Here is a 25,474-nt window from a genome sequence, read left to right as displayed (position 1 = left end):
CGATGTTGAGTTCTGATATTTTGTAGGCGTGGTACAGAAGTAACTCATCCTAAGGCCACACATCCAATGCGTCATGATGGTGGCGCTATGGGGCCGAATCTTAATTCCGGCATGGCTGTTTGCGACTTTATTTAACAGTGGATTTGTGTTCTCCTTTCTGTCACAGCAATAATAGTTTTCCACACCTACTGACCATACATTGACGACAAATCATTTTTTAAATGAAACTTAAGTGCCAAGAGTGCTCAAATGCCATGTTTCCCAAAACGTTGAACATTTTGTTTTGTATTTATTTTTACCTTATGTATCTAATTACTTCTTCTTGTCTTTGTATTTATTATATATATTAGCTGCTGCTTGGGGCCAAATTAAGGCAGTTACACCATTTAAAAAAAAAAAAAAAAAAACATTAACCTCTACAGGATTTCTCCCCCCGCGCGGGACGGTTGAGTTAACGTAGGCTAATGTGATTAGCATGAGGTTGAAAGTAACAAGAACATTTTCCAGGTCATAGACACATCTGATATTAGCAGAAAGCTTAAATTGTTGTTAATCTAACTGCACTGTCCAATTTACAGTAGCTATTTACAGTGAAATAATACCATGCTATTGTTTGACAGTGCACAGTTATGAACTTGAAAATATATTAATAAACCATTTAGGCACATTTGGAATACAAGATTTTGAACAAAAATGCAATGGTTCATTGGATCAGTCTAAAACTTTGCACATACACTCAAATCTAAATTGCGCCGGGGCTGGAATAATACATTATGGCCTTTCTCTTGCATTTCAAAGATGACGGTACCAAAAATGTTTAAAAATACACGTTTTTTCTTTTGTATTATCTTTTACCAGATCTAATGTGTTATATTATCCTACATTCATTTCTACAAACTTCAAAGTGCATATCCTTGAGTTACAGGGAGTTAAATTTGGGTATGTCATTTTAGGAGAAAAAGGGGAGGATCCTTGAGGTTTTTGACATACATTCACAACAGATTTCACGACACATTAAGTGTCTGCCCTCAGACCACTACTCTCCTACCAAATATCCACAATACAAAATTAATGTGTGTGTATAGTGCGTATTTTATCGTATGTGTGTATGAATGTGTCTTCCTAATTTAACCCCTCTGAATCAGAGAAGTGCGGGGGGGCTGCCATAATCGACATCCACGTCTTTGGCGCCCAGGGAACTGTTGTATCAATATGTTTTAACTGAAAGACTATAATCCAGTTACTCCAAGCAGTTTAGTCACCTCAAATTGCTCAATTTCCACATTATTCATTACAAGATTTAGTTGAGGTTTAGTGAATGATTTGTCACAAATACAATGCTTTTTGCTTTTGAAATATTTAGGACTAACTTATTCCTTGCCACCCATTCTGAAACGAACTGTATTGCAGTCATTTCAGTCGTCGCTGTAGTAGGTGACGTGTATAGTGGTTGGTCATCTGCATACATACCAGTGGCATGTCGTTAGTAAAGATTGAAAAAAGTAAGGGGCCTAGACAGCTGCCCTGGGGAATTCCTGATTCTACCTGGATTTTGTTGGAGAGGCTTCCATTAAAGAACTTCCTCTGTGTTCTGTTACAGGTAGCTCTTCATCGACAATATAGCAGGGTATGTAAAGCCATAACAGATACGTTTTTCCATCAGGTGACTATGCTAGACAATATCAAAAGCCGCACTGAAGTGTAATTAAAACAGCCCCAAAAATCGATCATCAATTTCTCTCAACCAATCATCAGTCATTTGTGTAAGTGCTGTGCTTGTTGAATGTTCTTCCCTATCTTTGGAGCATCCCAATTTGTATTATGTGTAAAATTGTATACAAGTTAATGACCCCAAATCAAAAAATGATTTCCAGAGTAAGAGAGTCCCAACTTTTGAACCTTTAGTTTGTTGGTTATAAGGCAGGATATTTTAACACCTTGATATCCATGTTCACAGAACCAAATCTAGAGTTGTCCTTTGTTGTAATGCTTTGTTAAACACAACCTAAAGCAATCAGGGCCTGAGAGAGTGAATTTATATTTAATGTATAAACGTATACATTAAGACAAATAATGTTTTTAAAGTAGAATGACATTTAGACCACAGCCTGGCATGAGATGTTTGGCCATATTTAGACCACTACCCCTCTTTACCTCCACGTATGGGACCTACCCACTAAAACATTATGATTGTTACATTAGATTAAGTTAGTTTAATGTTTTAATACGAAAACTGAAGGCTTTTGGGAACTTGAATTTAAGGGAATATATGTTATTTTATGGAGAATATAGCCCTACTTAACAAGGTAAGTTATGGTAACTTTAAATACTATGTGGGAAGAAATGTAGAAATGAGAAAGATGCTCCTCTTGTTTCGCTATGACATCATGATACAAACACACAAGGTCATTCTTTACATTTACTGTCAGGATCTGACTTAGACAAAGCTATATATATATATTTTTTTATGCCTGTATTAGTGAACCTTTTCCTTTTTCAGTTAAAATACATTGCATTGTTATATAATCTTTTCTGTTATTATAATTGTTGGTGTATTTGTATATGAAGCCCCTAAATAAGATCTGGTGCAACCAATTACCTTCAGAAGTCACATAATTAGTTAAAGAAAGTCCACCTGTGTGCATTCTAAGTGTCACATGATCTGTCACATGATCTCAGTGTATATATGGGGCGGCAGGGTAGCCTAGTGGTTAGAGCGTTGGACTAGTAACCGAAAGGTTTCAAGATCGAATCACCGAGCTGACAAGGTAAAAATGTAATTCTGCCCTTGAACAAGGCAGTTGACCCACTGTTCCTAGGCCGTCATTGAAAATAAGAATTTCTTCTTAACTGACTTGCCGAGTTAAATAAAGGTTAAATAAAAAATACATTTCCAGAGTAATATGATTAAATTGGTCCAATTACAGTTTGTCCAGGGCTTACAGTGGCGCAACTATTCACCCCACTTGGCATTTTTCCTATTTAGTTGCCTATTTGGACCTCAAATTAATTATTATTTTTTGGCGGGTCACCGAAATACTTATATTAGCCTTTTTATTTTGTATTAATGCCAATGCTGTTTTCTATGCTTGTTTTGGCTTAATACTTTGAGACACTGGTGAACTTGTAGTCAGAACAAACCTTTTTCTCATGTAGGCAACAGTAGGCCTACACTTTCTTCATAATGCATCTTATTCAAGGCTGTCCAATTCTATGAGCGTTGCCAGATTGGATTTTAAAAAACAAAAGGTATTTGAATGGGGATACATTTTTATGATGGGACCTTATAATACACACTGTATACACACACTCACTTTGTTTGTACTCATGTTATAGCCAACTTGCTACGTTCCCCAGTTTCTGTGTTGTGGGTTTGTATATGTGTGTTTCAGGAAATGGCTTCCTGGATACTAAGCAGCTGATTGGTCGGCCCCCATTGCTGATTGGAGCTCTGACCCCGTCCTCTCGTCCGGAGATACAGCTGTTTTCAATTACCGACTCCTTCTGCAGCTTTAAAAGCCAGCGTTCCTTTGTTCGAAAGAGAGCTACTTGGTACGTCCTGTGTTTTGTTGTTCTGTATAATTTGTAAAGTACTTTGTAGCCGGTCCTGCTGACGTTTGTGTATGCCATAGGACTGCTTTTGATTAGTGAAATTGTTCACTCTAAGTTTGTATTATTCTGTTTAATTTGTTCCCCGGGGGGGATCTTGGGAGTGCTTAGGCAAGAGGCCTGCAGGGCAAACTTATACCCGTAGTGTATACTCTGTCTATGCACCCTAGATAAGACCTGGGTGGACCATCCCCTATATTTTGGTTAGCGTGCTAAGATAGGTAAGTAATGGGTAGGTGGAGAGATGGTTCTTTAACTTTGACTCTCTTTGATTTTGTTCCTTCCAGACCCTTTTCCCCAAATTAAAGTGTGAATGAAATAAATTCCTTGTTAACGGTACAATTCTCTGCCTCTGTCATCCTTACCTCCACCTGCAGTCGCATACCTCTTTACCTCCACCTGCAGTCGCATACCTCTTTACCTCCACCTGCAGTCGCATACCTCTTTACCTCCACGGGGAGTTGATTGTGTTCCCTCCAGGAGGCGTGGGTAACAACTCTTGACTTTTGTATGAATTTCACTGAAAATATCAATAATTAACACACTACTGTAAATAAATGGACACAACCTGTTATTAAACAGAAATTGCTCTGTAAATAAATGGTGAGAAATACTCAGTCTGAAGCCATTCGGCTATGGGTTTTACAGCCATATAATAATGATACAAGTTATATTGGCTCAAAAATAGTTTATTTACAACCGGTGGGGTTGTTGTTGGGAATAGGGGTATAGGAGAGTGACATACAGTACCAGTCAAACGTTTGGACACACCTACATTGTAGAATAATAGTGAAGACATCAAAACTATGAAATAACACATGGAATCATGGAGTAATCAAAACAATGTTAAACAAATCTAAATATATTTGCCTTGACAGCTTTGCACACTCTTGGCATTCTGTCAACCAGATTTATGGCTAATGCTTTTCTAACAATCTTGAAGGAGTTCCCACATATGCTGAGCACTTGTTGGCTGCTTTTCCTTCACTCTGCGGCTCAACTCATCCCAAACCATTTAAATTGGGTTGAGGCCAGGTTATCTGATGCAGCACTCCGTCACTCTCCTTTTTGGTCAAAAAGCTCTTACACAGCCTGGAGGGGTGTTGGGTCATTGTCCTGTTGAAAAACAAATGATCGTCCCACTAAGTGCAAACCAGATGGGATGTCACCAGTAAAGCACCCCCAAACCATTACACCTCCTCCATGCTTCACTGTGGGAACCACACATGCAGAGATAATCCTTTCACCTATTGTGTCTCACAAAGATACACGATTGGAACCAAAAATCTGGACTCACTAGACCAAAGGACAGATTTCCACCGGTCTAATGTCCATTGCTTGTGTTTCTTGGCCAAAGCAAGTCTCTTCTTTTTATTGGTGTCCTTTAAATCAAATTTTAGTGGTGGTTTCTTTGCAATTTGACCGTCTCCTCTGAACAATTGATGTTTTAGATGTCTGTTACTTGAACTCTAGCATTTATTTGGGCTGCAATTTCTTAGGCTGATAACTCAACTTATCCTGTGAAGCAGAGGTAACTCTGGGTCTTCCTTTCCTGTGACGGTCCTCATGAGAGCCAGTTTCATTATAGCACTTGATGGTTTTTGCGACTGTACTTGAAGAAACTTTCAAAGTTCTTAATTTTCCAGATGGACTGACCTTAGTGTCTTAAAGTAATGATGGACTGTTTCTCTTTGTATATATGAGCTGTTCTTGCCATAATATTGACTTGGTCTTTTACCAAATAGGGCTATCTTCTGTATACCACCCCTACCTTGTCACAACACAACTGATTGGCTCAAACGCATTAATAAGGAAAGACATTCCACAAATGAACTTTTAACAAGGCACAACTGTTAATTGAAATGCATTCCAGGTGACTACCTCATGAAGCTGGTTGACAGAATGCCAAGCGTGTGCAAAGCTGTCATCAAGGCAAAGGGTTGCTACATTGAAGAATCAAAAATATATTTGGATTTGTTTAACACTTTTTTTTGGTTACTACATGATTCCATATGTGTTAGTTCATAGTTTTGAATTCTTCACTATTATACTACAATGTAGAAAATAGTAAAATTAAGAAAAACCCTTGAATTAGTATTTATTTAACCCTTAATTTACCATGTAAATTGACTACAGCAACGACCTGGAGAATAGTTACAGGGGATAGGAGATGAATGAGCCAATTGTAAACTGGGGATGATATGAGGGACACCCATTTAACATCCCATCTGAAAGACAGCACCCTACAGAGGGCAATGTCCCCAATCACTGCCCTGGGGGATTGGGACCTTCTTTTTTTTTTTTGACCAGAGGAAAGGGTGGCTCCTATTGGCCCTCCAACACCACTTCCAGCAGCATCTGGTCTCCCATCTAGGACAAACCCTGCTTAGCTTCAGAAGAAAGCCAGCAGTGGGTTGCAGGGTGGTATGCTAGTGATAGGTGTGTCCTAACTTTTGACTGGTACTGTATAACCCCTGACTTGACTTCAGCCAATGAGAATCAAGAGGGGCCTAGCTTCGTCCTTCATGACTGGGATAGCAGGCTAGTGACTGCATCGCAGCGCTTGCAGTTAGCAACGGATTGCTTCCAAACCACTCATTCTTGAATTTACGATTTCCAACTTGTTGTGTAATGTTGATGTACAATGGCCGATGAGCACGATACGTTTAATCTACAATTTCTCTTCATACGACAAGGACCTGAATGACAGGTCGCCACTGCTGGAGATATATGTTTTCTATATATAGGCAACAATTGTGTAATTATGCAATAATTATTTTGGATTTGTACATTTTGTTTGACATTTTTTGGTAAATTTCACAGGGTTGTTCCAATGCTTTATCAATTCCGTGGTTTACAGGCTACATTTAGGCTCCTTTTAGTCTATTTTAAAATCAATGGACAACATAAATGTATTGGTCAGCAATAACCCATTACATTTTGATTGGTAACATTGAAAGTAAAATACATTTGACTGATAGGCCTAAAAATAAAAAAATACACGGCTACAACATTCTAAGCACAGCAGCACAAGACACGTGTTGGCACACCATGTGAACCAAAACTCACTCAATATCCTCCTCTAAACTGGGGCCTATATAATTACTATGGTCCATTGTAAATATAACGGTCCTCGTTTTATCTGGTTTAATTTCGTGTAAGTAAAGATACAAAGTATCTTTGGCAAAGACGGGCTATTTTCTTTAAAACTGCATTGTTGGTTAATAAGGGCTTGAAAGTAACCATTTCACAGTAAGGTCTACCTACACCTGTTGTATTCGGCGCTTGTGACTAATAAAGTTTGATTTGAATGAGCGACGGCGCCTTCTGGTAGTGATTCTCCAGCGGGTTGCTATGGTAACCGGTGAACTATGGAGGAGGACAACGCTGCCGCGGCTCTCGACAATATTGTGACAGAATTTCACACATACGAAGATTTCCTCGACTCTCAAATTACGTCGTTGGACTTGTATTATCTCGAGGTAAAGGCTTAAAAGTGTTTTGCAAATGTGTTTCGATAAGTTTCTGCCAGCGTTTACCACCACACGACGTTGGCGAGTCAAAACGTCCTTTCGCTAACGTTACGTAGCTATAGCAACTAACCTAGCGATAGATATAACATAGCTTGACATATGCAGTTGGCATTACTTGGTTGACATGGCCATTATTGTGCCCCCTTGCGCAATGTAAAAAAGTATCGTACCAAACTATGTAGTGTACCTTGAAACTTGTTTGTTGTGGTAGTCAAAATGATCAGGCGGTAGGTGGCAGTATAGGCCTTGACTTCAGTGAGTCATTGGTAGGTTCATTGAGTAACAAAGTCAAAAGCTATGTTCGAATAACGTAAACTCACCCCATTCCGTACAAATGTGCGCAACCGCAACATTCAAACGAGGCTACAAAGAAATCTAATGGGACTGTAGCGACTGTGTTGACTTCAATATCAGGGGTGTGAACTACGTTTCTATTCAAGCGTTGATCGACATGGTAATGGTTCTATAGTATTGGAGAAAAGTAAAAAAAAAAACGGACCCTCAATTACATCGGGTCGTGTCAAGTAACATAAAGCAACTATTTCTGTAGTACAATCTCTCTCCACCAGGTGTAGCACTTCTCTCATCCTTTAAAAACATGTAATGGACAGTGACAAGGGGGTAAGGGGGGATACCTAGTCATTGTTTGCGACATCATTGCATGTGATCATCATTCTCAAAGCCGGAAAGGGGAGAAATTGTTCTTTACAATGGTATTGACATTACAGTTGATCTGGAAGTATTACGTTTTTGGGGAGCTAAAATAAGGGCAATTGTACAGACCAATGTACGAGTTTATGTTATATACTATTAGTTAATTTTTAGTAACGTTATACTGTTGGAGCAGCAGGGAGCCTAGTGGTTAGAGCATTGGGCCAGCAACCGAAAGGTTGCAAGATTGAATCCCAGAGCTGACAAGGTAAAAATATGTCGTTCTGCCCCCCAGTTAACTCACTGTTCCTAAGCCGTCATTGTAAAAAAGAAGTTGTTCATAACTGACTTGCCTAGTTTTAAAAAAAAACGAACGGTGTCCTTTCAGTTGAGCGTATTATGCTTGTCTACCGGAAGTTGATGCCATTGCAACGCAACCTCTTGCTAGCTTGTTGGCATTAACACATTACTGGCTAGACATCTTACTACTTTGGGTGTGTTGGTAAATTCATTCTAGAGTGCCAGAGTGCACTCTGGGCGATTGTAAATTCAAAACGTTGACAGGTTGTCTGTTTGTAAATAGGGAGCGTTCAGAGCGCACACTGGACGCTCTGGCCGAGGAGTGGGGTTGATCTGAGCTTTCTGACCTCATGACGGCAGTCAAGCACCCAAGCTAGCTGGCTAACGTTGGCTAGTTTGCTAGTTACTTCCAGTACGAATGAGAGAACACACTCATGTTATCTAGAGCGTTGTTAACTGTAACTGCCCTGCTGGCAACAATTGAATTACGCCTTTTTGCCTACTTTCACCTACACCGGCTGTATTCAACAGGTGTTGAGCATTCGTATATTCATCAGTTGTTCTGCGCACTGGCATACTCAGACAAGAGTGCTCTGAATTTGCAGTAGATAGCCAGACCGAATTTACGAACGCACCCTTAATATACTGGCAATTTCCATGTAAATTACTAGCCAACTAGCATTTGGTCATGTAGCTAGCTAACATACATACTGCTGTAATGATATGCTATGCGGTTCTTAAGGATACCGTATCAAACAATTTGTCAGCCAAAGTAACTTCTTTTAAAAGTCATTACATCAATTAACATTTGTCATAATTAGTTAAAGCCATTAATTAGTATCTGCTCTCGTCGGACTTGGGCTGCTTATTTTCCGCCATTTTCTGATTTCTGAGGAATTGCAATAGGGGCCCTAAAAACACGGAAATAGTGTCCACTGTGTGTATACTAAAAGCACGAGGGAGGGGTGTGGTATTTGGATACAGTCCTTAGTCGTGATTTATTGGCCATATACCAAAAACCTCAGAGGTGCCTTATAAACTGGTTGCCAACATAATTAGAGCAGTAAAAATATGTTTTGTCATATACGGTCTGATATACCACGGCTGTCAGCCAATCAGCATTCAGGGCTCGAACCACCCAGTTTATAATTGGTATTTTGCCGAATGTAGTACGACATCCTGGAACTTTTGGCCTACTAACTTTACCCTTACTATGACCAATGCGTATACTACATACTCAGTTTATGTTATAAATAGTAGAGTTATGTTGATGTGTGCAGAAGGTCCCTGGTTCGCGCCCGGGTATGGGCGAGGGACGGTCTAAATTTGTACTGTAACACTAACTCTAGTATCTTCTCCCACTGTCGGCCTCCTGTACAGGAAGCCCAGTGGCAGACAGTGGGAGAAGATACTAGAGTTAGTACAGGAAGCCCAGTGGCAGACAGTGGGAGAAGATACTAGAGTTAGTACAGGAAGCCTAGTGGTCGACAGTCGGAGAAGATACTAGAGTTAGTACAGGAAGCCCAGTGGCAGACAGTGGGAGAAGATACTAGAGTTAGTACAGGAAGCCCAGTGGCAGACAGTGGGAGAAGATACTAGAGTTAGTACAGGAAGCCCAGTGGTCGACAGTAGGAGAAGATACTAGAGTTAGTACAGGAAGCCCAGTGGCCGACAGTGGGAGAAGATACTAGAGTTAGTACAGGAAGCCCAGTGGCAGACAGTGGGAGAAGATACTAGAGTTAGTACAGGAAGCCCAGTGGCAGACAGTTGGAGAAGATACTAGAGTTAGTACAGGAAGCCCAGTGGGAGAAGATACTAGAGTTAGTACAGGAAGCCCAGTGGCAGACAGTGGGAGAAGATACTAGAGTTAGTACAGGAAGCCCAGTGGCAGACAGTGGGAGAAGATACTAGAGTTAGTACAGGAAGCCCAGTGGTCGACAGTAGGAGAAGATACTAGAGTTAGTACAGGAAGCCCAGTGGCCGACAGTGGGAGAAGATACTAGAGTTAGTACAGGAAGCCCAGTGGCAGACAGTGGGAGAAGATACTAGAGTTAGTACAGGAAGCCCAGTGGTCGACAGTGGGAGAAGATACTAGAGTTAGTACAGGAAGCCCAGTGGGAGAAGATACTAGAGTTAGTACAGGAAGCCCAGTGGGAGAAGATACTAGAGTTAGTACAGGAAGCCCAGTGGCAGACAGTGGGAGAAGATACTAGAGTTAGTACAGGAAGCCCAGTGGCAGACAGTTGGAGAAGATACTAGAGTTAGTACAGGAAGCCCAGTGGGAGAAGATACTAGAGTTAGTACAGGAAGCCCAGTGGCAGACAGTGGGAGAAGATACTAGAGTTAGTACAGGAAGCCCAGTGGCAGACAGTGGGAGAAGATACTAGAGTTAGAACAGGAAGCCCAGTGGCAGACAGTGGGAGAAGATACTAGAGTTAGAACAGGAAGCCCAGTGGCAGACAGTGGGAGAAGATACTAGAGTTAGTACAGGAAGCCCAGTGGGAGAAGATACTAGAGTTAGAACAGGAAGCCCAGTGGCCGACAGTGGGAGAAGATACTAGAGTTAGTACAGGAAGCCCAGTGGCAGACAGTGGGAGAAGATACTAGAGTTAGTACAGGAAGCCCAGTGGGAGAAGATACTAGAGTTAGAACAGGAAGCCCAGTGGCCGACAGTGGGAGAAGATACTAGAGTTAGTACAGGAAGCCCAGTGGCAGACAGTGGGAGAAGATACTAGAGTTAGTACAGGAAGCCCAGTTGGAGAAGATGGATTTTGATCGGTGACATTTAATCTTAATACAGTTTTCTGTTCCCAAAACTAGAATCTGTTATGAACAGAGCGGACTACGTTTTGAATACTTTAACCTTCGCCAAAGTTGTGTTGTTTAGAAGGACTGCAAAGACGAATTCAGTAATTGCACACGCACACTTCACAGAGCAGGCGTTTCCTAACGGAAAAATGCGGATGTATGCTAGAATGGGCCGATAGGATCTCGCTAGCTCCTGCTTGGCTATGCCCACCATCTTGCTTGTTCTGCCCCCTATGAATCATTTGTTCCCATTGGAAACGACAGGCTATCTTTGTTTAGTTATTCAAATCTTTGATAATACTATTGAGAAATAGTCAAAAAAAAGTAAAACTGTTCAACTCAGTGTTTTCTACCAGACAATGCACATTTTTGTGCTTGCCCTGCACGGGCACACCTGAGTTACCTAATCACCAAGCCTTTGATTTGTTGAAATAGATGTGCTCATGCTTGGTTAGAACCAAAATGTGCACTGTCACTGTCTGGTGGCCCTCCAGGAGATCGTTGAGAAATCTGTAGCTTTATACAATCGTTATTCTACTGCAACTAGGCCTAGCCTTCTTGTCCAATCTTTAATCCATCTAGCGTTAGCTCCCTTAGCAAATGTCTAGGCTTTAACTCAGCCTTCTTGTCCAATCATTAATCCAGCTAGCGTTAGCTCCCTTAGCAAATGTCTAGGCTAACACTGTCTGTGGTGGATTTGAACCCAGTTGGTTGATTTCCATAAGCAAACCGAACATGGCCCCATGTGGTCCCTGACAGGAATAAATGGTACGTTTATAAACAAGTCAGCTGTTAGTTAGCTAGGTCTAGTATATTTCAATAGCCAGAATAATATGCAATTATTGTGGCCCCCTGTGAACTAATAACAAATACATTTATTATTTGACTGCTTGCTTACTTTTGTTAATGTTAATGTGGTGTTAAAGAGATGAGGTTTATAAACAAGTCACCATCTAGGCCTAGTTTAGGTCATTAGACACAATATAACATTCACTTTAAAGTGTGCCTTGTTTCAGCACCACCTCCCAGCTTCAATATAATATTCACTTTAAAGTGTGCCCTGTTTCAGCACCACCTCCCAGCTTCAATGTAATATTCACTTTAAAGTGTGCCCTGTTTCAGCACCACCTCCCAGCTTCAATATAATATTCACTTTAAAGTGTGCCCTGTTTCAGCACCACCTCCCAGCTTCAATATAATATTCACTTATGTGTGCCTTGTTTCAGCATCACCTCCCAGGGACAGTTGGGTCATTCCTAGGCAGAGAATGTTTATGTTAAATGACAGTGATTAGCATCATGGAAACACCATCTATTTCCTGAACATTTGCTAATTTCTATCAGTCTAATCAATCCAACAAAGAAAAAATAAAATCAAAGGGCTAAATCAGTTTATAGGGCTAAATCAGTTTATAGGGCTAAATCAGTTTATAGGGCTAAATCAGTTTATTGGGCTAAATCAGTTTATAGGGCTAAATTAGTTTATAGGGCTAAATCAGTTTATAGGGCTAAATTAGTTTATAGGGCTAAATTAGTTTATAGGGCTAAATCAGTTTATAGGGCTAAATTATACTGAACAAAAATATACACAAAACATGCAACAATTTCAAAGATTTTACAGAGTTACAGTTCATATACAGAACTCAGTCAATTTAAAGAAATACATTTAGCCCTAATCTATGGATTTCACATGACTGGGAATACATATATGCATCTGTTGATCACAGATACCTTAAAAGAAAAAGTAGGGGCGTGGATCAGAAAACCAGTCAGTATCTGGTGTCATCACCATTTTGTCTCATGCAGCGTGACACATCTCCTTCACATAGAGTTGATTAGGTTGGTGATTGTGGCCTGTGGAATGTTGTCCCACTCCTCTTCAATGGCTGTGGAAGTTTCTGGATGTTGGTGGGAACTGGAACAGGCTGTCGTACACGTTGATCCAGAGCATCCCAAACATGCTCAATGGGTGACATGTCTGGTGAGTGTGCAGACCATGGAAGAACAGGGACATTTTAAGCTTCCAGGAATTGTGTACAGATCCTTGCTACATGGGGCCGTGCATTATCATGCTGAAACTTGAGGTGAGGGCAGCAGATGAATGGCACATCAATGGGCCTCAGGATCTTGTCACGGTATCTCTGTGCATTCACATTGGCATTGCTAGAATGCAGTTGTGTTCGTTGTCCGTAGCTTATGCATGCCCATACCATAACCCCACTGCCACCATGTTCACAACGCTGACATCAGCAAACCACTCGCCCACGTGACGCCATACAAGTTGTTTGCTATCTGCCTGGTACATTTGAAACCAGTATTCCGTGAAAATTTTTGACTGTCCCATTTTCATTAAAAAAATCTTTATTTAATTTTCAGCCCTGTCAAAGGGGGTGGTATTTGTCATTGAATATGAGAAATGTCATAAATTCAGCTTCTACGCCTATAAGGGCTATTTGTTTAACAGCTTCACCAGTAGATGGGACTTTTGACTATTGCTGAGAAGTTACATAACGTTCAGCTGAATAGCCATGTCGTGCTGGAACACCTGTGTCCACAGAGGGTAGAACACAACATGTATCTCACCTGGTTATCAACTCTGGACAAACAAACAGTATCAAACTCTATCACCTCCCTCACTTTCAGGTGTGGACACACTGCAGTCAACCCAGGTCTAGGCTAAACCTGCACAGTCATGACTTATGTAGGTATTGATTAAAGTGTGTTGTTGCCAATGGTTTTTCTATGGACACTTTACCAGACTTGTGATGTTTGATAGTATTTAGGCCTAGGTTAGTCAAGTGTACATTTCTGAAAATCTAACTAGGGTTTTTTCCCCCAGAGTGAGGTATTTAGAGAGTTGGTATATTGAGATTTTAGCATTACGATATTCAAAATGTAAAAAAAATTAGGCCCAACACTAAATACATGGCTGTGGTTTGCCCTATAACATCTATGCCAACAGGAAACCCCAACAACCAGTCAGACGTTTATTTAGAGAACATTTGGGGTTTGAGTCCATTCAGCAATGTAATCCCAGTTGTTTAAAACAAGCAAATCAAGTTTGAATAGCGGAACTCAGAACAGTCAAATGGACTCAGTCAATGAGCGTTGACATGACAACGGATTAAGACAGTGAACTGACCGAATAAAGATATTTTGGAAACACCAGAACTAATTTACTTGGAATGGTTTGCCACGTGAAAGGTGAAAGAAATAGAAACTTTCCCTGACTTGTCTGGATGTTGAGGCCTGAGGACTGGCTGGGTGAGGACTGGCTGGGTGAGGACTGGCTGGGCTTGGCTTAGCGTAGTTCGGTAGTAGAATGACATGTGGCACAAGCCTTGATCCAACCAGCCACAGGCCTGGGTTGGGTTGAACTTGAAAGGATAGCTCTGTTTAGATGACTGGTCATGGTGATGTGTATATATCAAGCTATGTCCTTACCACATATTTGACCACAAGCATGCTGCCTCCCTTAACCTAACCCTACGACCTCTGCTATGCACACACAATATTTTTTAAATCTACAATTCATCTTTAGCAGACTGTCCGTTATGTTTTGCATTGTCTGCTCCAGCCTCCAATCAAAAAGAAGCTCAACGTGTGTGTGTCTGTTTTATATATGTGTATAGTTGTGGGGGTTATTAGTGCCCCCCCCTCCCTGTCTGTCTGAGCAGATGTCCATTTATTGCTCCTGTAGGATGAGGAGTAAGGATGGTTACCTTTCTGTTTGTGTGTGTGTGGTGGGGGGGTTCGTCAGTGGATCCACCTTCCCCTCCCTGTCTGTCTGACCAGATCTCTTTTCATTGCTCCACCAGGATGAGGAGTTGGCTCGCCAGCTGGTAGAGCTGGGCTACAGGGGCAGCGGAGAGGTCCTGAAGAGGGAGGAATTTGAGACCAGGAAAGCAGCTGCAGAAGCCTCCAGGCTCTCCAAGAGGAGCCAGCAGAAGTAAGTCAGTTAGACAGTGAAGCTATCTGTCAATTAGGGGCCACAGTGCTCTCCAAGGGGAAAGCCAGAGTGTTCTCCAAGAGGAAGGCACTGTCAACTAGTGGCCACAGTGCTCTCCAAGAGGAAGGCACTGTCTGATTGTCAACTAGTGGCCACAGTGCTCTCCAAGAGGAAGGCACTGTCTGATTGTCAACTAGTGGCCACAGTGCTCTCCAAGAGGAAGGCACTGTCTGATTGTCAACTAGTGGCCACAGTGCTCTCCAAGAGGAAGGCACTGTCTGATTGTCAACTAGTGGCCACGGGGGAAGGCCACAGTGCTCCCCAAGGGGAAGGCCACAGTGCTCCCCAAGGGGAAGGCCACAGTGCTCCCCAAGGGGAAGACATTGTCTGTTTGGGCATTTGTCTTTGTGAGTGTGTTGTGCTGGATTTGACTTCATTGTAGAAAGGAAAATGTTGTGATGATTTCAGCTTGACACGACATCTGCAGCGATCACGATCTCGATGAATGTCATCTGGGATAGATATTACTCCAATCAAATGTGAATAAAAACTACAGGTTACAAATTCAGGGAGTTCTAGCAGGTTATTCAATTAGGCTTGACCTAATTCGGTGGAGACCCTAGGAACCTTGATGTTATCCAACCCTGTGAACGCAGTAGGTATCTTATGTTTTTATACTGCAACAAATAAGTTCAGTAAGACAGAAGCTTGTGTCGTAGAGTTTTGTAAACACAAAGGGAATAGTGAATTGATCCACGGGACTTTAATGAGGAACGGCCAACCTGTTGATACAGGATTAAAACTGTTACCTGGATTAAAACTGTGTTATACTGCGCATTAAAACTGTTACCTGTTATGAAGTGAAAGGCATTCTGGTAAATGGTGTCACCATTGTCAAGAACTGGCAGGAAAGTTGACTGCATTATCTGCTTCCTGCTGTTTAGGAAGATGCTAGATCTATCTCTGAAAAAGAAGCTCACTATAAATCTGAGCTTTTTAACTAGCTCATTAGTATTTAAACCTTTAATCCATGTCAATCCAAATGCCCCGATATTTATAGGCGGGAACCCAATTGATTCGAGAACCACACAATTAATAAATATGTAGGACATCTGAAACATTCTTGTGAGAACTAGAGAACAACATATATTTAGTCTTGCCCACGTTAAGTACAATTTTTAAACCAACCAGGGCTTTCTGTAAGGTAACAAAATCAGATTTCAGCTCTAACAACATCTGGTCTACAGTTGGGGCAATGGCATAAATAACAGTATTGTCTGCACATAGAGGAAAATTACAAGTTTTAACATATAGACCAATATTATTTACATGAATATTAAAGAGAAACGGTCCTAGTGCTGACCCCTGTGGTACACCTTTCGTAATATCCAGGAAACTAGACTCAACACCATTGAACCGGTCCCAGTGCTGACCCCTGTGGTACACCTTTCATAATATCCAGGAAACTAGACTCAACACCATTGAACCGGTCCCAGTGCTGACCCCTGTGGTACACGTTTCATAATATCCGGGAAACTAGACTTAACACCATCAAGAAATCACACATTGTATTCTGTTAGATAATTCTCAAACCACTTATAAGAAGCCTGATCTAGGCCTATTTCAGTCAACTTTTGAATTAGAACTTAATGTTTGACAGTGTCAAAGGCCTTGGAAAGGTCTTTGCAGCACAATGATTTTTATGATAACACATTAAAAACAAGCGTAGCAAATGAAACGGTGCTATGTCATTTTCTAAAACCAGACTGGTACACATTAAGAATAAAAATGAGAAGTTAAAGTTCTCTGCTGAGAGTTAGTCAGGGATTCTAAAACTTTGGAAAGGCAAGAATATTTGGAAATGTAGACGGTAGTTATCTAAGTCAAAATGATATTTATCTTTAATGTCTATTGCAGTGTGCAGGTTGTTCCCAAACATGCTCAATGGGTGACATGTCAAATAAAATAAATGTTATTGGTCACGTATTTAGCAGATGTTATTGCGGGTGTAGCGAAATGCTTGTGTTCCTCACTAACATTGCAGTAGTATCTAACAATTCACAACAATACACACAAATCTCAAAGTAAAATTATGGAATTAAGAAATATATTAGTGGAATTGACTAGAATACAGTACGTAAACATCATTCAAGTGACTGGTGTTCCATTATTAAAGTGACCAGTGATTCCATGTCTATATGTACCTAGGGCAGCAGCCTCTAAGGTGCAGGGTTGAGGAATCGGGTGGTACCCGGCTAGTGACAGTGACTAAGTTCAGGGCAGGGTACTTGGTGGAGGCCGGCTTGTGATGGCTGTCTGATGGCCTTGAGACAGAAGCTGTCTCTTGTTCTCAGCTTTGATGCACCTGTACTGACCTCGCCTTCTGGATGATAGCGGGGTGAACAGGCCGTGGCTCGGGTTGTTGATGTCCTTGATGATATTTTTGGCCTTCCTGTGACATCGGGTGCTGGTGACGCTTTGGGCAGACCGCACCACCCACCTGGAGAGCCCTGCAGTTGTGGGCGGAGCAGTTGCCGTACCAGGCGGTGTTACAGTCCGACAGGATACTCTCAATGGCGCATCTGTAAAAGTTTGAGGGTCCTAAAAAAAAGTGACCGCTGGTTGAAAAAGCGCCTGCTTCAGCACACTGTCTGTGTGGGCGGACCATTTCAGTTTGTCAGTGATGTGTACTCCGAGGAATTTAAAGCTTTTCACCCTCACTGCGGTCCCGTCGATGTGGGTAGTGGGCGTGCTCCTGAAGTCCACGATCAGCTCCTTCTTTTTGTTGACGTTGAGGGAGAGGTTATTTTCCTGGCACCACTCTACCAGGGCCTTCACCTCCTCCCTGTAGGCGGTCTTGTTGTTGTTGGTAATCAGAACTACCACTCTTGTGTAATCTTGAGGATTGAGTTAGAGGCGTGTATGGCCACACAGTCATTGGTGAACAGGGAGTACAGGAGGGGGCTGAGCATGCACCCTTGTGGGGCCCCAGTGTTGAGGATCAGTGAAGTGGATATGTTGTTTCCTACCTTCACCACCTGGGGGCGGCCCGTCAGGAAGTCCAGGACCCAGTTGCACAGGTCGGGGTTGAGACCTAGAGCCTCAAGCTTAATGATAGTGTTGAATGCTGAGCTGTAATCAATGAACAGCATTCTTACAGAGGTATTCCTCTTGTCCAGAAGGGATAGGGCAGTGTGATGGCGATTGCATCATCTGTGGGGCAGTATGGAAATTGAAGTGGGTCTTGGTTGTCAAGTAAGGTAGAGGTGATATTATCCTTAACTAGCTTCTTAAAGTACTTCATGATGTGCACAACTGAGCAAGAAGACAAGTACATTAGAGTGTCTAGTTTGAGAAACAGATGCCTCACATGTCCTCAACTGGCAAGCTTCATTAAATAGTACCCACAAAACACCAGTCTCAACATCAACAGTGAAGAGGTGACTCTGGGATGCTGGCCTTCTAGGCAGAGTTCTTTGGTCAAGTGTCTGTGTTCTTTTGCCCATCTTAATTTTTTCTTTTTATTGGCCAGTCTAAGATATGGCTTTTTCTTTGCAACTCTGCGTAGAAGTCTAAGCATCACGGAGTGATATACCTCGCCCACACAAGGCACAGTTAGAACCGTGATTCATCCTTGAAGAGCACACTTCTCCAGCGTGCCGGTGAGCATCGTGGTGAGCATATGCCCGCTGAAGTCGGTTACGACGTCGAACTGCAGTCAAGTCAAGACCCTGATTAAGACGACGAACACCCAGATGAGGTTCTCTGAGACAGTTTGTGCAGAAACTCAGTTTTATCAGCTGTCCAGGTGGCTGGTCTCAGACGATCCCGCAGGTTCAATTCTCTGGCAATAGTTCTGGTAGACATTCCTGCAGTCAGCATGCCAGTTTTACACTCTCTCAAAACTTGATACATCTGTGGCATTGTGTTGTGTGACAATACTGCACATTTTAGAGTGTCCTTTTATTGTCCCCAAGCACAAGGTGCACCTGTGTAATGATTATGCTGTTTAATCAGCTTCTTGAAATGCCACACCTGTCAGGTGGATGGATCATCTTTGGAAAGGATAAATGCTCACTAGCAGGGATGTAAACAAATTTGTGCACAACATTTGAGAGAAATAAGCATTTTGTGCGTTATGGAACATTGGAACAACACTTGTGCGTTTTATATTTTTGTTCAGTGAACTTTTGGAATTGTTTGGCGAGCTATTCATAGGACCCCTGTCCTAGATAAACCCCAAACCCAGGCTACTGGTAGTAGGAAGGACCCCTGTCCTAGATAAACCCCAAACCCAGGCTACTGGTAGTAGGAAGGACCCCTGTCCTAGATAAACCCCAAACCCAGGCTACTGGTAGTAGGAAGGACCCCTGTCCTAGATAAACCCCAAACCCAGGCTACTGGTAGTAGGAAGGACCCCTGTCCTAGATAAACCCCAAACCCAGGCTACTGGTAGTAGGAAGGACCCCTGTCCTAGATAAACCCCAAACCCAGGCTACTGGTAGTAGGAAGGACCCCTGTCCTAGATAAACCCCAAACCCAGGCTAGTGGTAGTAGGAAGGACCCCTGTCCTAGATAAACCCCAAACCCAGGCTAGTGGTAGTAGGAAGGACCCCTGTCCTAGATAAACCCCAAACCCAGGCTACTGGTAGTAGGAAGGACCCCTGTCCTAGATAAACCCCAAACCCAGGCTACTGGTAGTAGGAAGGACCCCTGTCCTAGATAAACCCCAAACCCAGGCTACTGGTAGTAGGAAGGACCCCTGTCCTAGATAAACCCCAAACCCAGGCTACTGGTAGTAGGAAGGACCCCTGTCCTAGATAAACCCCAAACCCAGGCTAGTGGTAGTAGGAAGGACCCCTGTCCTAGATAAACCCCAAACCCAGGCTAGTGGTAGTAGGAAGGACCCCTGTCCTAGATAAACGCCAAACCCAGGCTACTGGTAGTAGGAAGAACCCCTGTCCTAGATAATCCCCAAACCCAGGCTAGTGGTAGTAGGAAGGACCCCTGTCCTAGATAAACCCCAAACCCAGGCTAGTGGTAGTAGGAAGGACCCCTGTCCTAGATAAACCCCAAACCCAGGCTAGTGGTAGTAGGAAGGACCCCTGTCCTAGATAATCCCCAATCCCAGGCTAGTGGTAGTAGGAAGGACCCCTGTCCTAGATAAACCCCAAACCCAGGCTAGTGGTAGTAGGAAGGACCCCTGTCCTAGATAAACCCCAAACCCAGGCTACTGGTAGTAGGAAGGACCCCTGTCCTAGATAAACCCCAAACCCAGGCTAGTGGTAGTAGGAAGGACCCCTGTCCTAGATAAACCCCAAACCCAGGCTAGTGGTAGTAGGAAGGACCCCTGTCCTAGATAATCCCCAATCCCAGGCTAGTGGTAGTAGGAAGGACCCCTGTCCTAGATAAACCCCAAACCCAGGCTAGTGGTAGTAGGAAGGACCCCTGTCCTAGATAAACCCCAAACCCAGGCTAGTGGTAGTAGGAAGGACCCCTGTCCTAGATAAACCCCAAACCCAGGCTAGTGGTAGTAGGAAGGACCCCTGTCCTAGATAATCCCCAAACCCAGGCTAGTGGTAGTAGGAAGGACCCCTGTCCTAGATAAACGCCAAACCCAGGCTACTGGTAGTAGGAAGAACCCCTGTCCTAGATAAACCCCAAACCCAGGCTAGTGGTAGTAGGAAGGACCCCTGTCCTAGATAAACCCCAAACCCAGGCTAGTGGTAGTAGGAAGGACCCCTGTCCTAGATAAACCCCAAACCCAGGCTAGTGGTAGTAGGAAGGACCCCTGTCCTAGATAAACCCCAAACCCAGGCTACTTCTGACAACATTTTCACTAGGCTACTGAGGTAATCCTAAATAAAGCGTTGTGGTTATGATTTGTTTGATGACAAGCTGATACAGACTCGCGATAAGAATCCTCTTTTACACACACACACACACACACACACACACACACACACACACACACACACACACACACACACACACACACACACACACACACAGATATACACACACAGTTTTTTTTTTAGGTATCCAAACATTTACTTGCTGGGTGTTGAATTTGACTGAAGTCTTAGATGCTTATCCAAAAGGCTATGTCTAGGTATAGGGTGTGTTTTCATGCAGGTGTGTGTGACCATCAGACAGTGACACCAGGGAAATTGGAGCTCCCCCCCTCACACCTGCAGACAGAAGAGCCACTGTCTGAGATATCAGTCCCCCTCTCTTTCATCTTTCCCCAACCGGATCACATACATGACATAGATCTGGAGAACTGTTGGAGAGGGATTTAATATCAGGCTATTGTACCACACTCGTTGCTTATCAGTGTCAGATCACACAGCAGCCTCTAGTTTTATCTCAGGGCTCTTTAGGAGAGTGTTTTAGAGCTGTAGGAAGGTGTCTGTGTGTGTCTCTGTGTGTCTGTGTCTCTGTGTCTGTGTGTCTGTGCCGCTCTGTGTGTGTCTCTGTGTCTGTGTGTGTCTGTCTCTCTGTGTGTCTCTGTCTCTGTGTCTCTGTGTGTCTGTGTGTGTATGTAGGAACTAAGAAGATTTAAGAAGTTTTCCAGGGACATCTGACAGGTGCTGTTTGAGCTTTTGAAGTTGGCCACCCTTGGCAATTGGCCAAGTCATTCCTAATGGGATCTTGGTTTGTTTCCCAAACAGTAGTAAAGGAAAAGGCTCAGTATGAAGGGACCTTATTGACCTTATTGACCTTATTGACCACTTGCAGTCAACAGAACCGGTGTTATTTTAAGCCTCAGTGCATCCCAAATGGAACCCTCTTCCCTTTATAGTGCACTACTATAGACCAGAGCTCTATTCCCTATATAGTGGTACTACTTTAGACCAGAGCTCTATTCCCTATATAGTGCACTACTTTAGACCAGAGCTCTATTCCCTATATAGTGCACTACCCTGTGTTACTGCTACCCTGGGTTACCACTACCCTGTGTTACCTCTACCCTGTGTCACCACTACCCTGTGTTACCACTACCCCCCACCACTACCCTGTGTTACTACTACCCTGTGTTACCACTACCTCCCCACCACTACCCTGTGTTACCACTACCCCCCACCACTACCCTGTGTTACACTACCTCCCCACCACTACCCTGTGTTACTACTACTCTGTGTTACTACTACCCTGTGTTACTAATACCCTGTGTTACCACTACCCTGTGTTACTACTCCCCCCCCCCCCACCACTACCCTGTGTTACCACTACCCTGTGTTACCACTACCCCCCACCACTACCCTGTGTTACCACTACCCTCCCACCACTACCCTGTGTTACCACTACCCTGTGTTACCACTATCATGTGTCACTACTACCCTGTGTTACCACTACCCCCCCACCACTACCCTGTGTTACCACTAACCTGTGTTAGCACTACCCTGTGTCACTACTACCCTGTGTTACCACTACCCCCCACCACTACCCTGTGTTACCACTACCCTGTGTTACCACTACCCTGTGTTACTAATACCCTGTGTTACCACTACTGTAGCCTGAAGGCCTGGTGTGAGGAGGAACAGAGCAACACATGCTGTGTTGATGCCTATACCATTGTGGGCCTATACCCTATCTGTGAGCTTATACCCTCTCTGTGGGCCTATATCCTCTCTGTGAGCTTATACCCTCTCTGTGGGCCTATACCCTCTCTGTGGGCCTATATCCTCTCTGTGAGCTTATACCCTCTCTGTGGGCCTATACCCTCTCTGTGGGCCTATACCCTCTCTGTGGGCCTATATCCTCTCTGTGGGCCTATATCCTCTCTGTGGGCCTATACCTTCTCTGTGGGCCTCTACCCTCTCTGTGGGCCTCTACCCTCTCTGTGGGCCTCTACCCTCTCTGTGGGCCTCTACCCTCTCTGTGGGCCTATACCCTCTCTGTGGGCCTATACCCTCTCTGTGGGCCTCTAAACCAGGGGTTCCCAAACCTGTTTTGCCCACGACCCCATTTTGACATATGAATATTCTCGCTAACCCGTCTAGGACAGTCAATTGCAAATGAGTCTGACATAATGTCTCTTATCTGACCACCGTTAATGAGATGTGTGCTTGAGTTTCTCAAAGTTAGGGGGCGTGGTCGACATCTCTGCTGTCACATCATTAATGCAGACGGGAGCACTGAATCCAGCTTCACACAGATATGAACTAGCGACGGGTAGCCTACCATGACTTTTACGGTGCTTTCAAGACAACTGTGAACTTGGGAAAAATACAAGGTCAAATCATGACGTCAGTGATCTTTCGGTCGGAAATTTAGAGCTCTAGAAAGAGACCCGAGTTCCTGAGTTGTAATTCAGAGTTGGATCACCATTCAAAATGTTTTTCCGAGTTCCCAGTTGTCTTGAACTAACTGATGTCGGGAAGTCAGAGATTTCCCAGTTCCCAGTTGTCTTGAATGAACTGAAGTCAGAGATTTCCCAGTTGTTTTGTATTAATGCTGAGGGGGAGACGGCAGGGTCTCATTGGCCTGCCCGCCATCCTGTGACAGATGGAGCTCCATCTGTGCAAAAGCCCACCATTCCATCCCATGGAATCTGTTTTTCGTCAATATAGCCACGCATAGCCATTTCATGCTCGGGAATCATGAGACAGAGCAATAATACCCTGTGAATAGCATCCCCTGACATGTATAGAGAACAGGAGTCAATGCATGAGCATCTTGGCCCTCACAGCTCACGTCCATTTGGAGATCACAAGGTTGGGGGTTTGAGTGCTTCAGTCAGTTTCCTCTTGAGTGCTAGCAATAGCACAGATTATTCGTTTAACAGTGTTCTCTGGTATTGATGTGAGTTTCTGTGCCTCTTGTCTCCCACACATTGTTTTCACTATATCAATTGCGACCGGTGAATGACTAGGCCCACTAGACTACGAAACCACACACTATTGCAGAGACTGCTCTGCAATAGTGTGTGGTTTCGTAGTCTAGTGGGCCTAGTCATTCACCGTGGGAATGATTCGATAGTGTGTGGTTTCACACTGTTAGCATTCTCTCAACAAGCTTCATCTGTCGTCGATACCTGGAGGTGGTCTTGAGAAGAGCAGATCGGGCTCTCTTCCAGGTACGGTGACGGCGGCGGACGAAGATCTGGGCCAATGCTATGCTGACCTCTTCCTCCTTCTCAGGCAAGAATGGGGGCTGATAACCCATCGAACACTCGAAAGGCGAGAGATCAGTGACTGAGTAGGGGACGGTGTTGCGGGCGTATTCCACCCACACGAGTTGCTGGCTCCAGGTGGTGGAGTTGGCGGAGACGAGGCAATGAAGAGTCGACTCCAGGTCCTGATTGGCTCGCTCCGACTGGCCGTTAGACTGGGGGTAAAACCCGGCGGAAAGGCTGGCCGATGACCCAATGAGTGTGCAGAACGCCTTCCAGAACCGGGACTGAGGACCACGGTCGGAGACCATGTCCACCGGAAGTCCATGGATCTGAAAGACGTGCTGCACCATGAGCTGGGCCGGGGAATGAAATGGGCGGCTTTGGAAAACCTGTCCACCACCGTAAGGATAGTGGTGTTGCCATCAGACGAGACCAGTGAGCTTGCCGAGCTTATTCTGAGTACAGACAGTGCTGGCAGCGATGGTGTGACCATGGTGGGCCAACAAAAGTGTTGTCGCACAAAGGCTGCTGCGACGGGAGCCAGGGTGGCAGGCAAACCCTCTAACCAGTGCCTCCACTCCTCCAACGCCATCTTCACTGCGAGTAGTTCTCGATATCCCACATCATAATTCCTCTCCGTGGCGTTAAGACGATGGGAGAAGGCACAGGGATACAGCTGAAGGTCCAGGGCGGAACAATGGGACAGGACAGCCCCCACTCCGATGTCCAAAGCGTCGACCTCAACCATGAACTGTCGGGACGCGTCCGGATGGATTAATATGGGAGCTGTGGTGAAGCAGTGCTTTAGGTTCAGGAACGCCCAGTCAGCACCTGGGGACCACGTGAGTGGGACCTTGGGAGAGGTGAGTGCTGAAAGGGGGGAAGCCACGGTGCTGTAACCCTGGATAAAATGGCGACAGAAATGGGTAAATCCCAGGAAGCTTTGCAGCTGCACTCTGAACGTGGGTTGGGGCCAATCCACCACCGCTCTCACCTTTCAGGATCCATCTGCACATTTCCAGCAGCGATGGTGTTTCCTAGGAAGGAGACGGTGGAGCGATGGAATTCGCTTGAACAAAAAGCTGGTTCTCCAAGAGACGCTGGAGGACTTGAAGAACGTGTTCTTGAGCTGAGCGGAAAAATATGAGGATGTTGTTGAGGTAGACGTACACGTGATCAGTCCCCTCCTGTGCTCCCTGTTCACTCATGACTGCATGGCCAGGCACTACTCCAACACCATCATCAAGTCTTCCTGATGACACAACAGTGGTAGGCCTGGTCACCAACAACGATGATACAGCCTGTAGGGAGGAGGTCAGAGACCTGGCCGGGTGGTGCCAGGACAACAACCTCTCCCTCAACGTGATCAAGACAAAGGAGATGATTGTGGACTGCAGGAAAAGGAGGACTGAGCACGCCCCCCCATTGTCATCGTCCACATCACCAACAAACTATCATGGTCCAAACACACTAAGACAGTTGTGAAGAGGGCACGACAAAACCA

General features: G+C 44.0%; 1 protein-coding gene across 1 annotated transcript in view; it reads left to right on the top strand.

The window, feature by feature from the left end:
• Positions 1-6,938: 6,938 nt before the first annotated feature.
• Positions 6,939-25,474, top strand: part of cfap299 (cilia and flagella associated protein 299) — a 304,876-nt gene continuing 286,340 nt past the window's right edge. The window contains exons 1-2 of the mRNA XM_036979192.1: positions 6,939-7,091; positions 14,719-14,849. Coding sequence (XP_036835087.1) covers positions 6,981-7,091; positions 14,719-14,849 — 242 coding nt within the window. The 5' untranslated portion in view covers positions 6,939-6,980. The remainder of the gene's footprint in view (positions 7,092-14,718; positions 14,850-25,474) is intronic.

Source organism: Oncorhynchus mykiss, chromosome 6, assembly GCF_013265735.2.
Source record: "Oncorhynchus mykiss isolate Arlee chromosome 6, USDA_OmykA_1.1, whole genome shotgun sequence".
Lineage (NCBI taxonomy): Eukaryota > Metazoa > Chordata > Actinopteri > Salmoniformes > Salmonidae > Oncorhynchus > Oncorhynchus mykiss.
This window is presented reverse-complemented; position numbering and strand designations above follow the sequence as displayed.